At 36.8% G+C, this 26709-nt stretch overlaps 1 protein-coding gene across 9 annotated transcripts in view; it reads right to left on the reverse strand.

Moving 5' to 3' along the window:
* The window catches only part of KHDRBS2 (KH RNA binding domain containing, signal transduction associated 2), a 522833-nt gene that overhangs the window by 344371 nt on the left and 151753 nt on the right, over positions 1-26709 (reverse strand). For all 9 annotated transcript variants that reach the window (XR_014795558.1, XR_014795559.1, XR_014795560.1 and 6 more), the window contains exon 3: positions 21467-21583. Coding sequence is in view for 1 of the 9 variants with exons in the window: in XM_084890368.1 (XP_084746494.1) it covers positions 21467-21583 (117 nt within the window). In the remaining 8 variants the exon portion in view is untranslated. The remainder of the gene's footprint in view (positions 1-21466; positions 21584-26709) is intronic.

Raw genomic sequence — 26709 nt, forward strand, 5'->3', positions numbered from 1 at the left:
ATATATGGAATTTTATTGAAAAATAAACACAAACAAACAAATAAATAAAACAAAAACAAACTCACAGAAATAAAAAATAAACTGATGGTTGCCAGAGGTTAGGGTGAAAAAGGTGAAGGAGAATATCAGAATGCTATAACAACTAGAATAGCTGGTCACTATGAAGCTACTGCAGCCAGCAAAACAGTCCCATTAAGGGCGGGGCAGCTGTCCAACCCCCTTCTCACCCCCCCACACACAGCCCCTCTTGCAGGTTCAACCCGCCCCGGATCCCAATCGCCCCTCCTTACCCCATTAGGGGGCAGGCCCACCCGGCTAACCACCTATGGCCCCTATACCTGGCTGTTTCCGCCACCAATCAGCCCCCACCACCCCAATTGGCCCACAGCCCTTTCCCTAGCCAGCTCTATGCCTGATAGCCCCCGCACCCCCCACTTCTGACAGGGGCAAGATCAGCAGCTACCAACCATGGCCCCTCTCCCCAGCTGGCCCTGCCCTATTCGGGCCAGGGCTCGCTGGCCAATCATCCATGGCCCATCCCCCTAGCCAGCCTCTCCATGATTGGGTCTCGATCAAGGTGTGCCAATCGACCACCCTCCTGCGATCCCCTCCTTACGACAGGCCTGGCTTCATTCAGCCAGACCCTATTCCTTCAGAATTCATGCACTTGGCCTCTACTCTATATATATAAAAGCCTAAGTGGCCATTGGACCTGCCAACTGCTAGTATCTATGATGGGAATTGACCACCAGGGGGCAGCTCAATAAGGAGCAGAACCACAGGCATAGAAACATGGAACAAACTGATGGATCTCAGAGGAAGAGGGTGGGAAGAGATTAACCAAAGATCTTATATGCATTCTAGAGGCCAGGTGCAGAGATTCATGTACCAGTGGGATTCCTCAGTGTAGCTTGTGGGAATAGGGCTGAAACTGGCTGTCCAACATCCCCCAGAGATCCATGGATTGCAAGAGGGTGCAGGCCAGGGTGAGGGACCCCACCAGTGCATGAATCTCACATCCAAAGGTGAATATCCTATCTAATAAAGAGAAAATATGGTAATTGACCCTCACAGCATCACAAAGATGTTGGCACCCATCACCAATAAAGAGTGAATATGCTAATTGACTGTCACACCCTCAAGATGGCAGTGCCCAGTCCCCTCAGCCCCCGAGCCACCCAGGGCCAACACAAGCACAGGCAAGCCTCAGATGTCAGCTTTCCAGCCAATGCCCAAGGCACAGGCAAGGCTTGGATGATGGCTGCCCAGATGGCCAGGGCCACCCGAGGCTCAAGTAACCAGTGCCAGCAGAGGCTTGAGCTGCTGGCAGTGGTAGCAACAGAGATATGATGAGGCGTCGCCTTCTCCTGATCACTGGGTTGCCTACCACCTCTGAGAGCTCCCAGACTGTGAGAGGAGGCAGGCCGGGCTGAGGGACCGCCTCCTCCAGTGCATGAGTTTTCATGTACTGGGCCTCTAATATATATATATATATATATATATATATATATATATATATATACACACACACACACACACACACACACACACACACACACACAGTATTTTTCGGACCATAAGACGCACTTTTTTTCCCCCAGAAGTGGGGGGAAAAAGTCCCTGCGTCTTATGGTCCAAATATAGCTTACACATATACTGTAAAAAAAAAGTTTTTTTACTTGCCCGGCTCTGTGTGGTCTCTGTGTGCTTGCCCAGCTCTCAAATGGTTCTAAATGCTGCTGTTTACTTTACAGGATTGATTACATGTGTTTATGACTGTGATGTTGGGTTTTAATGCACATAAAATATTTTAGGACACTATTTGTTTCAGAATCTTTTTTTCTTCATTTCCCTTCTCTAAAAACTGGTGCGTCTTATGGTCCGGTGCGTCTTATGGTCCGAAAAATATGGGGTGTGTGTGTGTGTGTGTGTGTGTGTGTGTGTGTGTGTGTATATATATATATATATATATATATATATATATATATATATATATGGCTTTTATGATTAAGGTTAGTATGGCTGAATATAAATTCCTGGTTCAGACCAGCCAGCATAGCTCAGTAGTTGAGCATTGACCTATGAACCAGGAGGTCACAATATAATTTCCAGTCAGGGCACATGCTCAGGTCAAGGACTCATCCCCAGTGGGCAGGGGGTGTGGAGGAGGCATGCAGGAAGCAGCCATCAGTGATTCTCTAATCATTGATGTTTCTAACTCTCTCTCCTTCTTCCTTCCTCTCTGAAATCAATTATATATATAATTCCTGGTTCAGATTATCTTTCCTTAAGCATCTTATATAAGCTACTTGATTATATCTGTCAAAAACCATTGCTGAAATAATCTATTTTTGGGGGGGAGGGGTTGATCCCTTATAAATAACTTAGTATTTTTACCTTCATGAACACAGACTTTTCTTAAAGATTGATTGCTTTTGTTTTTTTTAGAATATGTCTAATACATTTGGGCAATATTCCTAAGCACATGGTGAGTACTTTCTATTCAGGCTTTGCTTTATTTCCAGGAAAATTTAATGTCATAATAGCTTTTTATTTTGTTCCTCTGCTTTGGTTCCCTTTCTTGAGAATTGCTATTGTACTTATGGTGGATTTCTTTGCCTTTATTCTATACAGATACTCCTCTTACATTCTAATGATCTCTTTCTCCCCTTATATTTAAATTTAATACATTACTATTTGTGTTTATTTGCTCTTTTGCTTATCTTAGTTTTACTTTCTCTTTTCCCCAATTAAAATATTTTGAGACTTTCTATTTCTGAATAATTTCAATATTTCTTTTTTAGGGTGATAATAAATAGAAAATTAAATTATTTACTTATTTTGTGTTCATTTTCATAAGTACTTCTTAACTTACTATAAAATTTGGGAAATATATTTTTCTGTTGTTCATTTTAAAGTAAATTTAGATGTTCTTCACTTTCTGTGATGTGCAATAACCATGACCACTTATCGAAAGAGAAAGAAAATAGAGCCTCTTGCTTTCTGAGATGTGCTTTCTCTGCTCAATGGCCCATTTAAAGTAAATATTCCATTTTGCCCCTGTGTTTTTTTCCCTGTGCTAACTTTGAGAATATTTCTGGGAATTTCTCTCATTGTGTGGCTCTGTCTTAGAATTTCAAAAGTTCATAAGACCAAAGCTGTTTTAGGATCTTCAGATCTTGAAGTGGACCCAATGACTTCACCCATGAATTGAAATACAAAAACAAAACAAAACAAAACAAAACAAAAGAAAACCACCTTTAGCTTCTGTTCTTAGATTTACCTAATAAAATGTTGGGGATTTTCCTGTGCTTGTGCCATCAGACACCTTATTTTTTTGTACTTCCCCTCTACAGATGATGACAGAATAAGCTCTTATGGCTTTCATTGGTTTACTTCCACCAACTTGTACTTTGGTTGTACTTTGGATTTGTGGATGATAACAGTCACTTAGTTTGGGTACAGCTGTTGATTTGTTTATATTTATTTCTATGATATCTGTACTGTTTTTACTTATTTTCTTGCTACATATATTACTTAGATAAAGGAAGTTGAGAGAGAGAGAGAGAGAGAGAGAGAGAGAGAGAGAGAGAGAGATCTGAGAAATAGCCATCAGTTGCCTCTGTCACACGCCCCAACTGGTGATTGAATCCACAACCTTGGTATGCTTGGTATGTGTCTTGACCTGGAATCCAACCCATAATCCAATGAAACAATACTACAACCAACTGAACCATACCAGCAAGGGCCTAAATGTATTTTTTAAATGAAAATAAAATAGTGAATAATCCAGAATATAAGATACACAGGGAGATCTAATACAGTGGAGCTTAAGAAATAACTACATACTCACTTTGGAAATAAGTAACCCACTGAATACATTTTCTTTTCCTCATGCAATGTGAAGAGAGTGAGGGATTAATACTGAAATATAGTGGTTTGTGTAGGGATAGTATGTTGAAGAACATTATAAAGTTTATTAAACCACAGGAAAAAAAAAACAGAGGATGTTCTTTCAGTTCCAATTATATTTATTAAGTGCCTATCAAAAATTAAGCAATCAGGTAAATATGGATATAAATGCAATGTATGTTTTGTTTTTTAAAAAACATTGTACAAAACTGCAATTTTCAAAGAATATGGAGATGAAAATGGTAAAACCTGGATAAGACTTAAGGCTCTTAGTATTATTTCTTTTTTGAACAGACTAATTCAATAAAAATATTTGAGAACCCAATACCCTAACATGTCATTTGCATGTTTGTGGACAGATATGACCCCTTGTAGATTGGCTGGTTAACTTGAAAACTACTTGTTTTATGTGGACTTTCTGTGCTTACATATAGTAATTGTAATATTCTCTGATTTTTATATAACTAGAGGCCAGTGCATGAAATTTGTGCAAGGGGTAGGGGAGTGTCCCGTGGCCCAGATGCACCCTCTTCAATCTGGGACCCCTCAAGGGATGTCTGACTGCCTGTTTAGACCCAATGCAACTGGGATCATGTCTAAAGGGGCAGTCAGACATCCCTCTCACAATCCAGGACTGCTGGCTCCAAACTGCTCGCCTGCCTGCCTTCCTGATTGCCCCTAAGCGCTTCTGCCTGCCAGCCTGATCACCCTCTAACCACTCCCATGCCAGCCTGATTGATGTCTAACTGCTCCCCTACCAGCCTGTTTGCCCCAAACTTCCCTCCTCTGCCAGCCTGGCTATTCCTAACTGCCCTCCCCTGCAAAGTTGATTGCCTTCAACTGCTCTCCCTTGCAGACCTGGTCCCTCTAAACTGCCCTTCCTTGCAGGCCTGGTGCCTTCCAACTGCTCTCCCATGCTGGCTATCTTGTGGTGGCCATCTTGTGTCCACATGGGGGCAGGATTTTTGACCACATGAGTGCAGCCATCTTGTATGTTGGAGTGATGGTCAATCTGCATATTACTCTTTTATTAGATAGGATAGAGGCCTGGTGCATGGGTGGGGGCCAGCTGGTTTGCCCTGAAGGGTTTCCTGGATCAGGGTGGGGGTTTCCTTGGAGTGTGGGGTAGCCTGGGCGAGGGGCCTGTGGTGCTTTGCAGGCTGGCCACTCCCCCGGAGACCCAAGCAGAGGCCCTGATATCTGGAATTCATTTACCTTCTACAATTGAAACTTTGTAGCCTGGAGTGGAGCCAAGTCCTTTGCTCACTCTGTGGCTGCCACCATTTCTGTTTGGTTTTATGTGTCTTCTATAATTGAAACTTTGCATTCTTGAGTGTAGGCCTAGGCCAGCCAGGGTGTGTGGAAAGCTTGGCTTCCATTGCCGGGGAAACCAAACATCTCAACTGCAGTCATTTTGGTTGGGGTTGATTTGCATACTCACTCTAATTGGCTGGCAGGAGTGGTTTGAGTGGAGTGATGGTTAATTTGCATATTACTCTTTTATTAGGTAGGTTTAGTCCTGCGATATAAAATCCATATTTACTCTAAAGCCACTATTTCCTATATATGCTTACATTTACCATATACATTGTTAGTGAAATATTTCAGCAATATATTTTTACCTTACTTTTTAACAATAGGAGATCATGCTTTGAGGATGTGTATGTGCCATGTCAAACTAGTAAAGCTCACCGGTAGCTTGTTTTCTTAAAGACACTAGCCAATAACCTGCTTAAATAATTCAATGCTCCACTCTTAACTAATCACGTGGCAGAATGTGAACATCTGCTTGTCAACACATGGGATAATTCACAAATTCCTTTGCTTTGGGTCCTGGCAGCAGGTCCGCAAGACAGATAAAGTTAAGAAGTGATAATCCTTTATTTTTCTCTTGTGACTTGACCTTACTTTCTCTGACCTACAACTAAGATTCTGTTCAATTATTTGGACAAACAGTAAGAATGGTAGCATTTTATATGCAGATGCATCTGAAAAATTATATCCTTCAATCAATCCTCAAAAAGGATATACTATCCTCAAAAAAGTTAACTGTGGTCACAAATTAAAGTATAATCTCACTAAGTATCGATAATAATCTCATATTTTAGAAATGTTACATAATAATTATCCAAGCATAATATTTGATAGCAAATACTTTAATAATGTTAACATATAAATTATTCATAACCAAATCTTGTAACAGGTACAATAAAATATAAGGATAGCAATAATACTTACTTGTCAACATTAATAAAGCCAGCTGTCTTGTATTACTTGACATTTGGGGGAGAGTTTCCTACCCCATATGGATGATGTATGAGAAAATTTTCAAATATGCCCTATTTATATAATATCCTTGTTATAAAACTGTTTTACAAGAGGTATCAAATATTGAATAACCGAATAAACAATGCCAATATTATAGTATAAAGTGCAAAATATAGTATTTGTGAATAAGTACAATTAGGAGGAGTCATAACTGTGTTTAGAAATTCATTTGTAACTCCCATGGAAGAAAAACATTCTGCAGATTATCTCCCATTACATAAAACAGCTAAGTGATGCGTCTGCATTCAGCACCACTAATGTAGCACAAAGGAGACAAAGATCAGAAATCTATGCAGCAAAGATAAAACAGAAGAGAACATGGCATATTAACAAACTTACGGATTTGCATAATAAATCAATTTTCTCGGTTTTCCACTAGTATAGCAAGTATATGAAACTCATGAATTATCATCCCATAAATAAAACTCTATTAATATCATCCATAGATTTTGTATTTTAATTCTTTAAGTGAATGTGCATCTGCAGATATAAAATCTGCTAGTTAGAAATAAAATCCTTTGAGTAAGAGAAAAAACAGGTACTATCATCTGAAATTTAGCCTCCACCTTCCATTAGAGGAAAATACTCCTGAGAGTCCCAAGAAAAACCTATACATTGAACTTAATGACTAGAGTTTAATTTTACAGTGCAGGAGAAAAAGAAAAGAGAAAGCAGTATTTTTTCTGGAACAGCCACAAGAGATTCACCACTAAACTGTCAGAGCTGAGAAATGGAAAATCTGCCTTAACATCAGATGCGAGGGAGGAGATGAAGACTTTTAATATCACCACACCGGAGCACCGGCAATAAAACAAGGATCTTCCAGCATCTGTTCAAAGTCTGATGTAATTCTTTGGTGAGCATTCCCTTAGAACAATATAATTTTCTAAAGTATCAACCCTAGAGTTGCAATTCTTCAGAGGAGGTTAAATTTCCCTCTTAGTTATAGCGTTTTGAAAATGCCACTGCTAATTACATGGAAATATTAGACACTTCATGAATCAATTTGGTAGAACTATTTAAACTGATGCAGGAGGCTTCATTTATCTAACAAATCTAATCTCTTTGACGCGGGAATCAGAATCTCCGGTTGGCTTCTAAACTCTGGGATCTTAATTTAGAGCATTGCTGGAAAAACATTCTCCCCAAATTTGATTTAGAAATGATTATTTGCATAATGAAAAATTAATAACCAATAAAAGAGTATTTCACAGAACTAATAAATGTTACTGTCAAATAAATCATGCCAAAAATCAGAGAGTAAAAGTACATTAGGAGGAGTACATATTTCTAACTTTCTGAAAAATGTACAGTCCCGTGATGAATGCATTTATTATATTCATGAAAAAGATGAAATAAAATGGCTTTGTGCTTGAAGTTTTGATGATTTCAAAATTTTTCTATCATGAAATCATATGTCAATACAAAGACATGTATGAATCTTCATAACAGCTTGACCGTAGTGGGCAAAACTGGAAGCAACCTAAACTACCATCTAAAAAATGTAATTCTAAATTATGGTGCAGCCACACAATGGAAATCTTTTCCGTGATGCAACAGAATAAACCACTGATGCACCGGACAATGTGGACACTCCTCAGAAACAGTGTGGCAAGTGAAAGAATGTAGGAGAAAGTCTCTACTCTCTAGATCATATTATGCAATTCTGGCAAAAGGCTAAATGATAGCAACAGAACGCAGAACAGTGGTCACTAGGGACCATGGGTAGAGTAAGGCCCAAAGGAAATTTGGGGGTGACAAAAGTTTTCTTTATCTTCATTGTGGTGATACAAATATCATTATGTATGCCTATATGCCTATATACTTTAAAGTGATAGGTCTTCATAGACTTAAGTTATCCCCTCATACAAGTGAGGCAAAAAAAAAAAAAAAAAAAAAAAAAAAAAAAGGTCTGGCCCTGGTGGTTTAATAAAATCAATGGTTAGAGGGAAAATACCTGCACTAAATTTACATTTTTGGCTTATAATCTGAGTAATATTTTATAGCAATGTAGAAGAAAGGTTGAATACTGTGATCAGTTTCCCAACCTATAAAACTACATAGGGATGAAGAAGTGAGAAAAAACGATCCTCCTGAAAAGGAAGCCGGGCTCTCAAACAGGAAAATTTCCCAGAGGAGCCCAGGCTGCTCCCAGTCTTCCCTGAGGATGGAGCTGGAGTTGCCAAGTGGTTACCTCACTGCTCGCTCTGGATGTGTTGTTCGCACTAAATGCAGACAGCAGCCAAGCCCCAGTCGACCGGCTGCTGATAACGGCAGCCCAGAACGGGGTGCGCTTTCCCCCTTTTCCATCCAGAGGACACACTATCTATGAAACAGAAGAGAGGATGGAGCAAGACATTTCCATAAATAAGTTATAATAAACTACTCAATTGTTTGGAGCCCAGATCATGTTGAAGACTCATGGTCAACTCAACCTTCTATAGTGTATGGGTAATTTTATGTTTACTTTAAAATAATACGCATCAATTTTCTATTTATGTTCCTTGGGTGTAATAATTTAAGTACCACCAAGAGAAAACCTCGTAAAGTCTATCTCTTCTAATGTTAGGGTTCCTTGATATGAATCTACTAGTTAAAGAAGATTTTCATGAAACTGGCTGGTCTTCATATTTAATTTCTTTCTTACATCTAATAATTAAATATTTTTCAGCAATTTCCCAGTGATCACAAGCAAATTACAGTCTCTTCGGCAGCAATTCATTTTTGCTATAAAAATGAATGAATTAAACTAATGTCCTTGCTTCTCTGCCAACTTTAACTGTATAATCCAACATACTATATGCCTGTGGGTGTGTATGATTTGGAAACACATGTTATAGCTCTGATCAACTGAACAGAAACTAACAACCACACAGTCTCCTCATAATATTAAGGGTTGCTCAAGTTTAATTACTGTGCCCCAGATTATTATGTTAAAGCCAAGGAGATTAAAAAAACAACCAATCAAAATTCCACAAAAATGTAGTTTTGGTTTTCACATATTATGAAATATTCTTTAAGAAATATGATAATCAGCCTGGCAGAAGTGGCTCAGTGGTTGAGTGTCGACTTACGAACCAGGAGGTCGTGGTTGGATTCTCGGTCAGAGAAGATCACATGCCTGAGTTGCAGGCTCCATCCCCAGTGGGGGCATGCAGGAGGCAGCAATCAATGATTCTCCCTCATCACTGCTGTTTCTATCTCCATCTCCCTCTTCCTTCCTCTCTGAAATCAATAAAAATGTATTTAATAAAAAATTGTATTATAAAAAAGGAAAAAATGTGTAACCTTTTCTTATAATTATCTTTTTCTTTAAAAAAAAAAATGATGAAAGAGAATCATTGATTGGCTGCTTCCTGCACAACCCCCACAGGGAACTCCACCCACAATCCAGGCATTTGCTCTGATCAGGAATCAAACTGTGACCTCCTGAGCCACACCAACCATGTAATACTATTTTTTAAAAGAATAGTTTATTGATTTTTAAAGAGAGAAAAAGGGAGAGGGAGAGAGAGAGACAGAAACAGTGATGTGGCTGCCTCCTGCACACCCCCTACTGGGGATGTAACCCACAAGGCAGGCATGTGCCCTTGACCAGGAATTGAACCAGTGACCTTCTGGTGCATGGAACAACACCCAACCATCTGAGCCATACTGGGTAGGACACCACATACTTTCTTTTATATTATTATTATTATTAAATAAAGTATGAATAAAAATTCTCAATCTGAAATGTATAGAACTGAAATCCTAAAAATATTAACTCGAGACGAGGTAGGATATGTCTATTCAGTTTACTGCTTACTATCTTATTCTTTATTGTTTATGCAACTGGATTTATTAGGGAGACTGTTGACTTAGGTGAGTTTTATTTAAGTAAATATGATATTGGTGGTGCTGCTGAAAAAATAAACATCATTCACATATTCTAGTAATATTCAATAAGACAGAAATGAGAGTTATTCAGTATTCAAACACTGGAAAATTATGCAGGTTTTAAATTACTTTAGCTTTAAAGGTAGATAGGTGAAAAGAAAAAGAAAAAATCAAGATAGAAAGACATTTCATAAAAGTGCCAAATGATAGAAATAAAATATTTTTCAAAACATGCAAAACTTATAAGAGGAAACAGTAAACCTATTATAGAGAAAAAGGAAGCGGCAAATAGAACTTAGAGATGTGAACATTAAAGCCTTTGAAGACATTCCAAATTCTCTAGATCAAAGACTATATTTTGCTTGCATCTTTTTGTTATTGTTATTAATCCTCACCTGAGAATATGTTTTCCTGATTTTAGAAAGAATGGAAGGGTGTTGGAGAGACAGAGAAAGAGAAACATCGACATGAAAGAGACACATTGATTGGCTCTGTCTGCATGCACACTGGCCAGGGTTAGCGATTGAGCCTGCAACTGAGATAAGTGCTCTTGACAGGAATCAAACCCATGACCTTCCAGGCCATGGGCTGATGCTGTAGCCACTGAGCAAACCAGATAGGGCTGTTTAATTCTTCTTTTAAATCCCATAGGGATACTAGAATTGAAGATGTTCATAATATACCTATGAGGTCTAGGTGGTTTCTGATAATTAGATATCGATTAAAAATACATAAAAGTGTTTTCTGTATTGACATTTGATATGCTCCCAGACAAATTAAGTGCTGTTGACAAGAAGTATCAGACAATTGTGGGCACAGTTCGCAGAGAATGCCTTGTGAATGCATTCCTGGAAGAGTAAAAACATTGTCCAGGCTGCAAAAAGTCAAGTGGGCTAATCAATTGTGTTCATAGCAAAATATTTAAAATTTCATTAGTATCCTGAGCATTTAATTTTCCTTATTTTGACTTCACTCTTAGTGAACCAATACTCACAGAAAAAAGAAGTGAACTTGGTAATGTTATTATTCATTAAATTGAGGAGCTGGCCATTTCTTTGTCTTCCTGTGGGCTGTATTCAGCATCACTACCTGTAGCCTGAATACAGTCCTCTCTCCTTTTTATCAAGGTTGTCAGGAGCTCAAACAATTCTCAAGTACTCATGACAACTCTACTTAGCTGAGGAGTGATTCAGATATATATATATATATATATATATATATATATATATATATATATATATATGAGAAAACTACCATTAAACTTTTAAATGACTAGGGAAATAAAGTTATAAGGATAAAACAGAATACAAAATCAAATAAGCATCACTACAATTAATGAAATCCAGAATCCAAATTAGTGCTGATAGTGCACTTGAGTTAAGTGCAGGATTTTCTCTTTAGCAATTTCACTCTGGGCCCATTATCCCCTTAACTACTCAAATTCTAGTATCTCTAAATTCCCCAAGCTATACTAGAACAAGTTGTCCAAGTTTCTCTTCAAAGAACTTATATTGGGGTCAAGTTTCAACAATTTAAAGCAAACCTTTAATGGTATCTTTCTAAAAACATACACAGCAACAACAACTTTTCCAACAAAGGTTTTTCTAAGATATCACATAACATTATTATTTAGCTTTTAAGATAACCATCCTCACCTGGTTTAACACTGAAATTACTCATAAAATTTAAAAGTGTGTTATGTCTTTTTATGAGCAATGTAAAACTATTTAGGAAGTAATTATTTATAATACCCAAGTCTATTAGAGTAATGATATATTTAGATAGGCCAATTGCTTTGGTTACTGTATCTGTGAGCAATGCAAAGATAGGACCCAAGGTTAAAAATAAATAAATAAAGCAAATATTATTAATATTCTTAAGCATGTAGTGAGAGAGAAAAACCACTAAGTATGTAATATATGTAGGACTAAATGACATAAGAATAGTAATCTATACTAATAAAAGAGAAATATGCAAATTGACCATCACTTTGCAACGTCCATCAGCCAATCAGGAGTGGGTATGCAAATTAACCCACCAAGATGGCAGTGGCCCCTTCCCCCAGTCACTCCGGGTCTCTGGGCAACATGCATGCAGGCACGCATGCAGGTGCAGAGTGGCTGGGCGGGACAGGATGCTTGCTATGAGGGGGAGGAGGAGTGGAAGGAGTTACAGGAGTGTAGCAGCAAAGATGGAAGGCTGCAGCCAGAGCAAAGGCCTGGGTCCTGGGTGCCAGAGGAAAACCAGTGTCAGTAGCCATGGGAAGGAACACCTATTGCACAAATCTTCACCATAAGATTCTGCTTAGAAATTCTTCCCTTATATAGGAAACTGGTAAAAAAAAAAAATAAGTAATTACAATGGGTCTAGATATTTCAGGTAATATTGACAGCCCATGGACTGCATAACTTAATACATATCTAAATTTTGCTATCTATAGGAAATATAAGAAATGACTTATAAAGCAACAAATTTAGTTCATATTTTCAGCACAAAAATGCCATATGGTTCTTTTTTTTTCTTTTTTTCTTTTTTTGGCTAAGGCAAATCTTTAAAAATTCAACTTGGTAAAAAGAGAGACTAAGAAAAAGAAAACATACTGTCTCAATCATGGTTTGGTGCTCTCTATATGGTGCAATTTACTTCCCTTCTGGGATCCATCTAGCATCCCTGATAAATGCAAGAGGTCTTGCTTTTTTAGGTTGTAGTAACATTAAGAAGCTTTACAAAGAAATTGGAATTACCTACCCAATTAACCTTGAGTCATGTGACATTAAACCGGACATTCAAAGATGCAATACTTTTTAACTAGAATGTCCTATTGTGGGGGTTGGGGGGGTCTATGTCTCATAAAATGCATGTACTAAGAAGACATTGTTGAATTAACATTCTTTTTTTTTTCAAATATATATTTTATTGATTTTTTACAGAGAGGAGGAAAGGAGAGAGATAGAGAGCTAGAAACTTCGATGAAAGAGAAACATCGACCAGCTGCCTCCTGCACACCCGCCACCGGGGATGTGCCTGCAACCAATGTGAATGCCCCTGACCGGAATCGAACCTGGGACCTTTCAGTCTGCAGACCGACGCTCAACCACTGAGCCAAACCGGTTTCAGCTGAATTAACTTTCTTGGAAGCCTTCTCTCTTACTGTCAATTCTGAAAATAAAACCTTTTAGGTGTTTCGATCATTTGATTTGTGAACAGGCATAAATAAATTGAAAATAAGCTGTAAGTTATAGGACAATAACACAAAACATAAAACATAAAAATCCAAATAACCCCCCCCCTCTCCCCCCCATTATCTAAGTCTTTAGTAACTGCCATGTGAGGGCAATAGAAATGCAAGAGAACAGATCTAGGATTGGGAAAGTCGCTAATGTTGAGAAGAATACATACATATGTGTGTGTGTGTGTGTGTGTGTGTGTGTGTGTGTGTGTGTTTGTGTGTGTACACGTGTGTGCGCGCGCTCTAGTTATCTAGTGTTAGATAACCATGCCAAACTTAGTTGCCTAAAATAACTATTTTATTATTGTGTGTGAACTCTGTGGGTAAGGGATTTAGACAGAGTACAATGGAGATAACTGGATTCTGCTCCCTGAACCTGGAGCTGCAGACAGAAGATTCAAGCAGTTGGTGATCACTCAAATGACTAAAGGCTGATGACATCTGGAGAGCTCTTTACTTGCCTGTGTAGTGCCTGGACTGGGGTGACTCAAAGACTGGGCTCAACTGGGACTTCCCACTGGTACATAGACACGGCCTCTCCATAAACTCTGACCTTCTCCCAGGGGACAGTGCAGAATTGTCAGAATCCCTGCAAGGCAGGTTAGAGCGCCAAAACTATTCTTGCAAATGAGCAGAAGTTGCACTGTCTTCCAGCCTAAGCTTAGAAATCATGAAACAACACCTCCTCTGCAGTCTGTTATAAGCAAGTCGCTGAAACATCCAGAGTTAAGAAGAAGAGAACTAGACACTACTTATCTACCTTTAAGTGAAAGCCAAAGAATTTACAGCCATCTTTCATACTGTCACAGAATGTAAAATTTAAAAATTTCCAAGACATATCTGGCCTCTTTATAGATTGGTTATATCTCAATTGAATTTTGGTTGTAATATTTTGGGTGAACAACAGGACAAAACAGATAGGCTTCCTCTAAAAAAAAGAAGCCCATTGTAATTCTGATTTATAAAATGGGAAGTGTTTAGCAATTTCTTTGTTTTATTATATAGGATTTTTAATAGCTTAATAAATAAAAAGTCCCAACAACATGATGTGAGATAGCTTGATTCTGTGATTCTCTTATTTCACGCCTTGTGGGAAGCAAGGGTGCAGCAAATACCAAATGACAATGGTGCAAAAACTACTGTACTATTAACATTAAAAAGTATATTTTTGTATATAATCCTGGGTGTATGAATGATACATAAGTTCTTGAAAGTTTCCAAAAGTAGATCTTAGTTATAAAAATAAAAATAAAAATTTCTAGCTGTGAATAAAATCTGACTAGAGAAAATGCAGGAGACAGTGGGGAGGTGAAAAGGGACATAGAAGTGTTAAATAGTGATGGAAAAATAAAATTAAAATTGAATAAAATATTAAAGTTCTTCAGCTAAAAGTTCTTTAGCTAAAAATAAATAAAATAAAATAAAATAAAACATAAAACATTGCTATCTCATGCTCTGTCATTAAAGCTTATGAAGAACTGAGCATGAGTAGATTTATGACTGCTAATCTTTTCAAAAGTCCAAGCACAGCCAAAACCGGTTGACTCAGTGGATAAAGCGTCAGTCTGTGGACTGAGAGGTCCCAGATTTGATTCTGGTCAAGGGCATGTACATTGATTGCGGGCACATCCCTGGTGGGGGGTGTGTAGGAGGCAGCTGGTTGATGTTTCTCTCTCATTGATGTTTCTAGCTCTCTATCCCTCTCCCTTCCTCTCTGTAAAAAATCAATAAAATATATATTTTTTAAAAGTCAAAGCACATTATAGTGGATGACTATATATAAAATGGTTGAAGATGCTAATGTGAAAAATTATTTCTCATTAATATCATGATATATTTCACTCTTCAATACAAACTTAACTATTTTGATGGTTTGGTCATTTGGAATCCAAATATATTATAGGTTGAAATAATTTTGTATTGGTTCACCATGGAAACACAGGTTTCAGTGTGTCCTCATAAAAGATACATATATTTATATAAAATGTTGCTAATGACATCTGCTACTGTTCAAGTGGACTATGTTACTGTAGTTTCTCAGAATTCAGATAAGAGAAACAGAAGAATATAGTAAAAAAAACCAAAAAAATAAAACAAACAAAAAAAAAACCACCAAAGTAAACCCCCTACCTACTTGTCATTTATGATACACATGTTGTTCTTCACAAATTCAGGTGATAGTCAAGCGATAGTCAGGTAATAGTATTATGCTTATTTCTGCCTCTGTTTGGAAGCCAAGAGGAGCGAGGCAGAAATCCTGAGACAGAAATGCAGTTGATCTATGGGACAGATTATCAGGGACACCTCTGAAATTAAAACCAGAGTGTCTAGGCTCTTGATTTTGTGGGATTACAAATTGCTTTGTTGTTGGGGGTATTAAAGAGTTGAAACAGGAGTCTGTGTACCCAATCCCAGCCTGAATGACAAGCCGTGAGCGTGGCCTCACCCTTCGGGATCGGAGAGACAACCGTGCTGTTTGATGTGAGGCACAGCCCAGAAGCCAAATGAGATAGGATGTCTGGTGCGGGGTTCGCACTCCCACTGCCCACCAGGCAGCCGCATTGCTTTGAAGATTTTCAGCTGATTTTATTGTTGACGAAAATCAATCTTGCCATGGAATCAGAAAGGATTTACTCCAGTTGCCATCACCAAATACATGACATGTTATGAAATAGAAACTGCACTTGTTGTTAGCATATCAAAGAGAGAAAGACTTGCCTGGAGAATTATCACACATTGTCAAATAAAACACTACCAAACAGCACTTTGCTTTGAACATATATTTAACTCATATTTTTTAAGACCACAGGCCATAATTTCAACCAAGCTTATTAATAGTGGGCCAAAACACCTTTCATTACAAAAAACACTTCATTTGCAAAGTGGCCATTTGTGATTTCCAGTTAAGCATAATAGATAAGCATGCAAGATATATGATTTCGTGATTTCCTGCTATTTCCTCATTTGTAGTTGGGAATGTTCAGCCCTTGTCTGATTTTCTCTAATCTCTCTAACCCTTTTCCTTAGACATAATATGTTTGTTTCTCACTCTTTTCAAAGATAAGCCTTTAGCCAGACAGACCAACATGACTCAGTGGCTGAGCATTGACCTATGAACCAGGAGATCACAGTTTGATTCCAGTCAAGGGCACATGCCAGGGTCATGGCTTGATCCCTGTAGGAGGCATGCAAGAGGCAGCTGATAGATAATTCTTTCTCATCACTGAAGTTTCTATCTCTCTCTCCCTCTCCCTTCTTCTCTGAAGTCAATAAAAATATATTTTGAAAAAAGAAAAGACTGTAGAACCACTGTTTCCTCTCTTCTTCTTCACCATCTTTGCATCCATTTCACTAAAAATAGCAACTCTATCTGAAGCTAAAGTCAGATACTCCTGAAGAATCCTCAGAAGCTGCTGCTAGAGAAACCGGCAGATGTGTGGTTATTTAGAACCAGCTGGCCATATGGTGCATACGGAGCTTAGACTTAAAAGACATTTCTGAACTGCCAGTTAAATTCCTCAGGTATTTTCAAGTACTGCAAACATATTGTATGTTTTACTTCCTAGATGTTATAAGATACCTTTTATCAACACAAATGAAAATTTAGCTTCTTTTCAAGAATTTCTAGTTGGTTTGAGGTTGAATAGGAGTTCACATTTTCTGGGATTTGACAATTTGGAAATGAACACATGAATATAAGGTATGATTTTGCTACTGGTGTTATCCTGGATACTACTACATTTTATTTCATTTTTGTTTTCTTTCTTTGCATGTAGAGTTATTCGCGAGGTATAACAAACTAAAAAGAAATGTTTACCCATCACTGCCAAAAACAAAAATCATAAATAAAAACATTCAACTTGTTATAATCTTACTGCACCAGAACACTAGAACTATTTTCTATATTATGCAGTTAATTTTATGATGATCTTGTAACAAATCTTAAACTTCTTATTTTTCTGAAGATTAAGACATCTTATTAGACCTATAAAAACAAAACAAAATAAGTTTATCCTTCTCTCACCTACTAATTCAAATAATTGATCATTTCTTCTTTTTTTTAAACAAAGTGTTAGCCAGATAGGGTTCTGTGAGGGCTTGAGTCATGTCTAATTCTTATTTTCTATACAGCATAATTATCTACAGTTGAGCACGTAGCATATATGTAAGAAATATTTTTGCACAATTATTATGTCCTGACTTAAACAACTATCCAAATATCTCCTTCAGGGTAAAGATCAAATTTATGACATACATTGAGTAGCATTCCAGAAGTATCCCCAGCATAGAAAAGCATCTGCATATTTCCTAGAAAGGTGAGTTAAGGCAGTAATTATAAGCAAAGCTATTATAACTGGTTAGTCTGCAAAGGTATCTGACTATGGGGCTTCAGCTGCTGACCCAGGCTTTGCCTGCAGGAGCACAAGGAGCACCTGGTATGCTTCAATGAGTCATTTGTTTATGGATGGATGGATGGTTGGATGGATGGATGGATTGATGGGTGGATTGATGGATGGATATGTATTTATTGAATACAACTCTGAAAAATAGACTAGCAGTGTGTATTGAGCTCCTTAATACCTGCTGATATAATCTTCAAACAAACACCACTACTTATGTAGGCTTGAGCTACCAAGCACCATTCATTTTATACAAGCTGTTTTTCATTTCCTTTTTCAATGAGTTTTGCCTTTGAATAAACAAAAAATAAAAAGAGGAGGTATCCTTTAATCTCAAGACTTACATGATTCATATTGTGTTCACTGAGGTCCTAAAAGTTGGCAAAGATATTTCTCTAAATCTTTCTAGCTCTCACTTTTAATATCTTGGTTTATTCTCTCTCTCTCTCTATGTGGCATTTATATTTACTTTATATATGAGTAAATATATATCATATATGTAGTTAAATATATATGTATTCCACTCATATACATACATACATATGCATACGCCTTCTTACATGCATGCATGCATACATATAATGGTATGAGATCACAAAAGGGAAGAAAAGTCTGAAGACTAAGCCCTGGGTTTGCAGGGCTGGAAGAGGAAGAGGACTGAGGAAAAAACTTTAAAGAATGGATGAGCATTAACTGATTGTAAATAACCTTTCAATAGAGCAAAGAAATAAAGTGGTAGCTAAATGGGAATAAACATAGTTATTATATAAACAAATATATGACTATAATTGTCATAATAGTTTCACAGATGTGGTTACAGATGAAAATACAGATTCTCCCTTGGAGTCTTTGCACTTGAAATTCTGTCTCTCACTTCTGATTTTTCTATAGTTGGTTCCTTTTCATTATGCAGAGTCCTCCTTGATCATGGTATAAAAATATTGTTCCCACCACAAGTAACCTCTTTTCCAGTTTGTTTTATTTTAATCCTATATCATAAAAAGCTAATATGCAAATCAATCAAACAGTGGAACAACTGGTCGCTGTGATGTGCATGGACCACCAGGGGGCAGACGTTCAATGCAGGAGCTGCCCCTAGTAGTCAGTGTGCTCCCTCAAGGGGAGTGCCACTCAGAAGTCAGGCTCACACCTGGCAAACTCAGTGGTGGTGGCAGAGCCACTCTTGCCTCTGAGGAAGCACTAAGGGCCCCTCAGGGGTTGTTTGCTTGCCTGCTTAGGCCCACTCCCCACCAGCAGTCAGACATCCTTCGAGGGGGTCCCAGAATCCAATAGAGCATAGGCCAGGCTGAGGGCCCTCTTCCTCCTCCCCTCCCCCAGCGCAAGAATTGTGCACTGGGCCTCTAGTCCATAATAATGATCAATGCCTGAAAGTATAAAATGTGTTTATTCACTTGTTTACTTTCTTCATCTCTCAATGGAATGTAAGCTCCAAGACAAAAACCATTTTGTTCCATTTTTTACCTGTCAACTAGAATGGTGAATGGCACATAGTTTGTCCAGTAACTACTTCAATTAATGCATAAATATATGCCTGTGTGGCTGCGTATATACATAAACACATACACACTGCCAGTGCAAAATCCACGGAGTTTTATGTTTAAGTTAGAAAAAGAAAATCATATAAAATATTCCCTCCTATTCAGTCCATGTTTCAGAGAAGCAAATATTAACATAGTAGTATAAAATTTACCAATGGTTATTTTTTTTTTAATTTTAAAGTGTTTACTAAGGTAAACTTTTATATACCCATGTGTGTACTTTCATCTCAGCTGTGTGTCCAACACCTTTTGCAGTTAAAGTTTTGTCTATATTCTCAAGAAATGTATTTTATAGTGTCATACATTATTATTATTATTGCTACTGTTATCACTAAATGTTTTTATTTTGTAAAACAACAATAAAAATACACAAAGCATAGCCAACCGTGATGAACCACCAAAAAATAACCAATGCAAAATGAGACCTTAAATAACGGCTAATATCTGTAATTTAAACTTAATAGAAATTTAATAGGAGCATATTTGCTTCATGCTAAATTTTTAAATATTCATGCCATTACCTAATATGCTCACAGGGAAAAGACCTCCAATTTAAAACTTTATGAACAGGAAAAAATGTCCAAATATAGATGTAAAATATATGTGAGTAAAAAATATTCACCCATCTGTATGAAAACCCCTGGGTTGGCAAAAATGACTGGGACAATGACTGGAAGCTTATAGTTTAAAAAGAAAAACAGAAAATGTCAGGAAAATGTATGACCTGAAAATAGAGTAGTTAGCCTGTTATAGTTATTCAGGAAAACTCTACTGGGGAGATGATATCTGATCTAAACCTTGAAGAATTTGTTATAAATCGAAATACACAATACCAAGTTTATATTGTAAGAGTGTGAGGTATCTGGAGAAAATATAACAAAAAATTATGGAAGAATATACAGCAAATAAATATAGATTTTGGTGTCATTCTGTCTTCACCTATAGAAAATCTAAATAGATTTTTGGAGGAGGGTAAAAGCTTATAACTGGGGTTACCACTTCTTAAATACTTTTATTATTTCTTCTACATGTACTCAGAGAAATTATAGGCAGGAGAATTGACAATAATGTACTTACTTTTGCAATTTTGTATAGTGTAATCAAAAGTTACTTAAAATAAGAGATTATAAGAAGCATCCTGTTGAAATTTATTAAATGAACTACCGATCCTTTCAAACACAGCACTCATTTGGAGAGTTTGCCTCAAACTTTGCTTTGTCTCTCATTGATCAAAATATTACAATTAAGGTAAAATATATGTATGCAACATGCACCAATTCTGTGATATTTCTCATTATAAATTCTTTCATTTAAGATGTTCCATTAATAGTTTGAAGACACAATTCCTAAGCAGTTGTCTAAGTAATACCCATAGTCACAAAAAATATATGAACATTTTATTTTCATAACATAACAAATTAGAAAAGTATAGCGTAGTCAAATGATAATACCATAAAACACCCACCATTTCTTAATGAATTTTAAATGTTCCTTTAGGAATACATCCCTAGAAATACTTCTTTTCCAAAGTGTTGAATTCTAACACATGGACAATTGCTATCAATTTATAAAATGGAGAAATGATAAAGTTCAGATGTGCAATAAATCATTTCAAACATCAAAGTTGACATATTTCTTAGGCTATTGTTCTTATGGGGCCAGGTAAGTTGTTTCATATCATTGAAATACTTTTTTTAAGTGGTACTCTCTTATATTGGGAGATAAGTAAATAAAATTGCCTCAGGTAAAAAGATCAAAGTGAAATAGAGCAGAGAGATAAAATGTACATGAGTAGGTGACACAGTGGAAGAAAGAAAGGGGATCTGATCAGGGAATTATAGAAAATAAGCATACACATATAGAAATATCCCCCAGAAGATGCTCAAAAAGTAAAAAAAAAAAAAAAAAAAAAAAAAAAAAAAAATTATAATCTACACAAAGAATTAGAAAGGATAAAAATACAAAATTACATATTCTGAAAAAAAGGGGCTGATAATTTGTTTTTATGTAAATAGAGGACATATCTGAAAGGCAAGAGTGGCACCAGGAATGAAACTCATAGGAAATGATGGGAGAACCACTGAGATGTGTTTGTAAATCTGGTCATCCGTGGTACAGGTAACCTCCTGTATGTGTTAAATATCAAATTCAAAGTTCAGTACCTTTGCTTTGTCTCTCATTGATCCTTTGCCCAGGATAGACATTTTAGCACCTGTTTCTTCCTGTAGCCTCTTCAAGGAGTTTCCTCTTGGTCCAAGCAATTTCCCCACAAAATTGAACTAGGAAACAAAATCAATAGAATAGTGTTTAAGGCACAGAAGAAGAAGAATTTGCACCAAGAATAATTAAGGGGTTATGGGTATTTCAAACTTCACCATTGAGAAAAGACTTATGCTATACATATATACACCACACCACACACACACACACACACACACACACACACACACACTCACATACATATACATGCATACACAAAAAAATCTATTTTTGACCTCTAATCTGGTGTCTATTTTCAAAGGGATGCACCTTCCTAAATAAATGCCAAATTAGTAATATGCTAAACAGGAGGCGGCTAATGGATGTTTCTCTTTCATTGATGTTTCTAACTCTCTATCCCTCTCCCTTCCTCTCTATAAAAAAAAAATCAATAAAATATATTTAAACCATACACACACACACACACACAAAAAAAAAAAAAAAAAAAAAAAAAAAAAAAAAACACACCCCAAACTTGATGTTGGAGTTGTCTTTATCATAGACTATATGCTTGGTGCATGAAAATTCATGCACTGGAGGGGGGGGGGTCTCTTAGCCCAACCTGCCCCCTCTCACAATCCAGGAGCACTCAGGGGTGGGAGGTGACCCAATGCTCAGGAGAAGGTGATGCCCCATCACACCTCTGCTGCTGCCACTGCCAGCAGCCCAAGCCTCAGCTGGCCCTGGTTGCCTGAGCGTCAGGCAGCCCTGGGAGGCTGGGGAGTCACCCTCCATGCTTGCCTGTGTCTCAGGCTGGCCCTGGGTGCTGGATAGCCACCATCTGAGGCTTGCCTGTGCCCCAGACATCAGCATTGCAGCCACCATTTGAGGCTTGCCTGCCTCAGGCCAGCTTTGGGTGGCTGGGGAGCTGAGGGAATGGGGGGATTCCAGAGGCAGGCATGCAGCACACCTCCTGCCCTGGCAGGGCTGAGGGGACTGGGTACCACCATCTTATGGCTGTAGTGTGGCCATCTTTGATGGCATGGCAGTCAATTAGCATATTCCCTCCTTATTGGCTGTGGGCACCATCATCTTTGTGAGGGTGTGATGGTCAATTAGCATATTCCCTCTTTATTAGATAGGATAGGTCCACAGATAGTTTAAGATTTATAAACCCCAATTGCAATTTCCTCATTAACAAATTAATGGAAAAAAGGTTAATATTTTATTTGAACAGAAAAATACTTTTACAAAATCCAATCACTATGAAAAACATCATTTTCAAAATGAGCAAAAGTTCCCTTTACCCCAAAAAAAGGTTTCTTCTGAAAACCAGTAATAATAGTATTATTTAATTAGTAAAATAATATCAGGAACAAAGTAAAGATTTATCTTCTTGGTGTTCTACTCATTGTTGATATCTCAAACACACAATAAAGTAAAAGTTATTAGTGTTTGGAAGTAAAAAACAAGTACCATTTATGGTTTATATAATTAAGTACATAAAAAGCTTTAAGTAATTACAGAATTCATCAAGTGGTTTAGCAAGGTGTTTTATACAAAGTCAATATTCAAGTGTATACCAAAACATATCATTAGCAAAAAAACATTAAGATGTGTTATCTAAGACAGCAGTAAAAAGTGAAAATAGACTTCCTAAGAATAAATTTTGCTATGTATGTTCATACCCTTTTTATGGAGATTATCTAAGATATAGAAAATACTTTAATAAAGCCATCTAATGAATATAAATAAATTGAGATAGGTCATGCTCATGAAATGGAAGCCTCAGTATTTACAGAGATTTCTGGTATTCTCATCACATCTATAAATTCAAAGCAATTCTAATTACAAACACAATAGGATTTTAAGCAATTTATCTACTGACTTATTCTAAAATATATATGAAAAGTTGAAAGTCCAAAATAGCCAAAACATTCCAAAGCAGAAGGGTAAGTTAAGGCTATTCCCATCATATACAATGATTCATTATAAACTGTGTCAGTTATGAAAACGTGATAAGTGTAGTCCTAGACCTAGGGCATAGACAGACATCAGAACAATGGGATGCAGAAACAGACTTCTGCTGATGTTGAAGTTCTATATGCCAGGTGACTTTAATGGCCACTGAGGCTATCTACTGATAGCCCCATGCCCTTAATATCCAGGATCTGTAACTAAGTTTGCAAAAGGGACACTACAATTGTGATTGAATTAGGCATTCTGAGATGAAGAGATCATCCTGGATGACCCAGGTGTGCGCAACCCCCACATAAATGTCAGAAGCGGGCAGCAGAGTCAGAGGTTGCAGGGATACAATTCTATTTTGGAAGGGCCCAGCCCTGAGCCAAAGAATAAGGACAGCTTCTAGAAACTGAAAAAAGTCAAGGAAAAGATGCTCCCTGGAGCCTCCAGAGGAACGCAGCCTTACCAACACAGACTTTAGCCCATCATAACCATTTCAGACTTCTGGTCCATGTAACTGTAAAATAAGTGTGTGTTTTTTTTTTTAAGCCACTTAATTGATGGTGACTGTTATAGCAATAATAGGAAACTGTGAATGTGCCAAGAAAAGAAGGACCTATTTAACACATAGCACTTACTATGACTATTCATAGTAAGAGAAATAAAAATATTTCCTTAACTATAATGAAAAACACATATAGATGAATTATAGACTAAGATGAAAATAGAGGGAAATAATTCCCAAGAGTTCTAAAATAAGGAATTAAAATCTCCAAACTGTAAAATAAAAGTTCAGTTAAAATGAAGAATATCCAGACGAAACCGGTTTGGCTCAGTGGATAAAGTGTTGGCCTGCGGACTGAAGGGTCCCAGGTTCGATTCCAGTCAAGGGCATGTACCTTGGTTGCAGGCACATCCCTAGCAAGGGGTGTGCAAGAGGCAGCTGATCAATGATTCTCTCTCATTGATGTTTCTAACTCTCTATTCCTCTCTCTTCCTCTCTGTAAAAAATCAATAAAATATATTTTAAAAATATAGGTATAAAATGAAGAATATCAATTCATTAAAATGCACTACAATGTAGGTGAAAATATGTTACAAAATTGGAAAATATTTCTATTACATGTTACTAATATAGCATTAGTTTACAAAAATAAGTAAAAAAAACATAAGGAAAAGACATTATACGTAGATAAAATTATGAAAATATCATTTACAAAAGAACAGAATGGCAAAAGAAAAAAGTTATGAACATTTCAATCTCATCAAAATTTAAACAAAAATCAATTTAAGACCACAATGAAATATCATTTCACATACACTATGATGGCAGCAATGAAGAAGTCAGAAAGCAAACAATGGCCAGAATGTGGATCCATGTAGACTGCTAGACCCTGCTTGTAGGAATATAAATAGATACAAGCATTTTGGCAATGTCTTGTAAATCTATAAATGCATTAAACCTATGTGAATGCAGTAAACCTAAACAATCTCTAGAGAAATGTTAGCACATGTACAAGAATATTCAAAGTCTCAATACTTGAAGTGCAAAAATAATTGGGTGAAAATGCCTATCAATTCAAGAATGGTGTGCTATCAAATGGATACCATACCAACACTTGTTTATGTCTCAAAAACAATGCCCAGATTTTTTTTCAACATGTTCTTCCTTTTGTGTTGGATTCTGTCAATAACTTAAGGTTGCATGAGAATCAAAAGATAGACAATTGTATTCCATTATTCTTGGCAAGCCCTGGTGGTCAGACTGATTTACTGACTTCTACATGATCTCCCACTATGTGGATATGGGTGCCCCACAGACCTTTCCATAAGCTCCAGAGGTAGGTGCTGACAGGTTTCAGGCTCACATCTATACTGTCCATAGCTGCTAACTTTCCTAAAGTCCTGTGTGTGCGTCCCTCCCCCCCACCCCCCAATCTCTTTTAAGAGTCATGTTAGTCTTGAATTCTATATTATACCTAATGGATTGTTTTCTCGAGAAAACAATAACTGGTACAAATAAATAAGTAAATTGTGCAATATCATAGTAGAATAGTATACAGTGACAAACACAAATTACTGATTATGAAATATCATTAACGAATCTTAGAAATAAAATTTTGAATGAAAAATTCAAACGCTGGGCATGTGACACTATTTTTATAAAACACAAAAACAAAAAACAAAAAATCAAATGCAATTTTACTTGTGAATATTTGACTAAGTAGTAAGTCTAAATCCTGAATTAACAGTGGTAATTATCACAATAGTCAACACCTTCATAGCCTCTGGGAAAGAAAAGTAGGGAATGTATTCAAGTGGACTACTCTAAAAATGGTGTCAAAGTAATAGGCAATATTTAGACTTCAGTTTATCTTAGAGATTCATGAGTATTAGTTTCACTTTGCTTTACACTCTACATGAAAATGACACATATTCTTTGAATGCATTAAATATTGCATAACTTTTAAAATAAATCAAAGAGGGCAATTCCATTTGAGTACAGTTTTACTGAATTTCTCTTTAGTATTCTGTTACAGAAGCTTCTTGCCCCTTTACTGATGGTAACAAACCACTGAACGCAAAAACACCAAAGCTGGCAAAGTGATGTTTCTACTGGTAACTATGACTCTGAAAGGAAGAGGTAACATTTTGCTCCTTTCTGGCTGAGGACAGGTTGTTGACAAAATATATACATGGTCACTACTCTCAGAAGCTTTTGTGTTCTGTCTTTATTATGACACGTTTCTCAAAACTTCTATTGCAACACAGTAGCTTTGTTTATTATCAATAACCAATTTGAAAACAAAGTGTCTTGAAGCTGTGAGATCCCTGTTTAATTTTTTCACACTACCCTTTGAAATAAAACAGAAACATCCAAGTAAATAAAGATGCTGCATAGAGATTTATTTTCATAAACTGACAGGAAGTATTTTTATGAATATATAACATTACTTAGAGCAAGTCATCCTTCTTTTAATGTGTTTTCAAAATTTATGAATACTAGTATACAACCTACCATTGCTTTTGCTAATGAGTATGTGTTTTTCATAGTTTAAGTTTGCTTAAGTGATTTTTTCCCTAATATCTGGAGTCTTTGGAACCAACAATGAGGAATGGTTCAGAATACCTTTTTCTTCAGGAAGGACTGGAGATGATTTCTATTTGAGATTTTAAAACATCATGCAGTGGTTTATATATTTTGATGCTGTGCTTAGTTTTTGGAAATTTATTTTAAGAT

This window comes from Pipistrellus hanaki (assembly GCF_964339955.1).
Source record: "Pipistrellus hanaki genome assembly, chromosome: 7".
Classification (NCBI taxonomy): domain Eukaryota; kingdom Metazoa; phylum Chordata; class Mammalia; order Chiroptera; family Vespertilionidae; genus Pipistrellus; species Pipistrellus hanaki.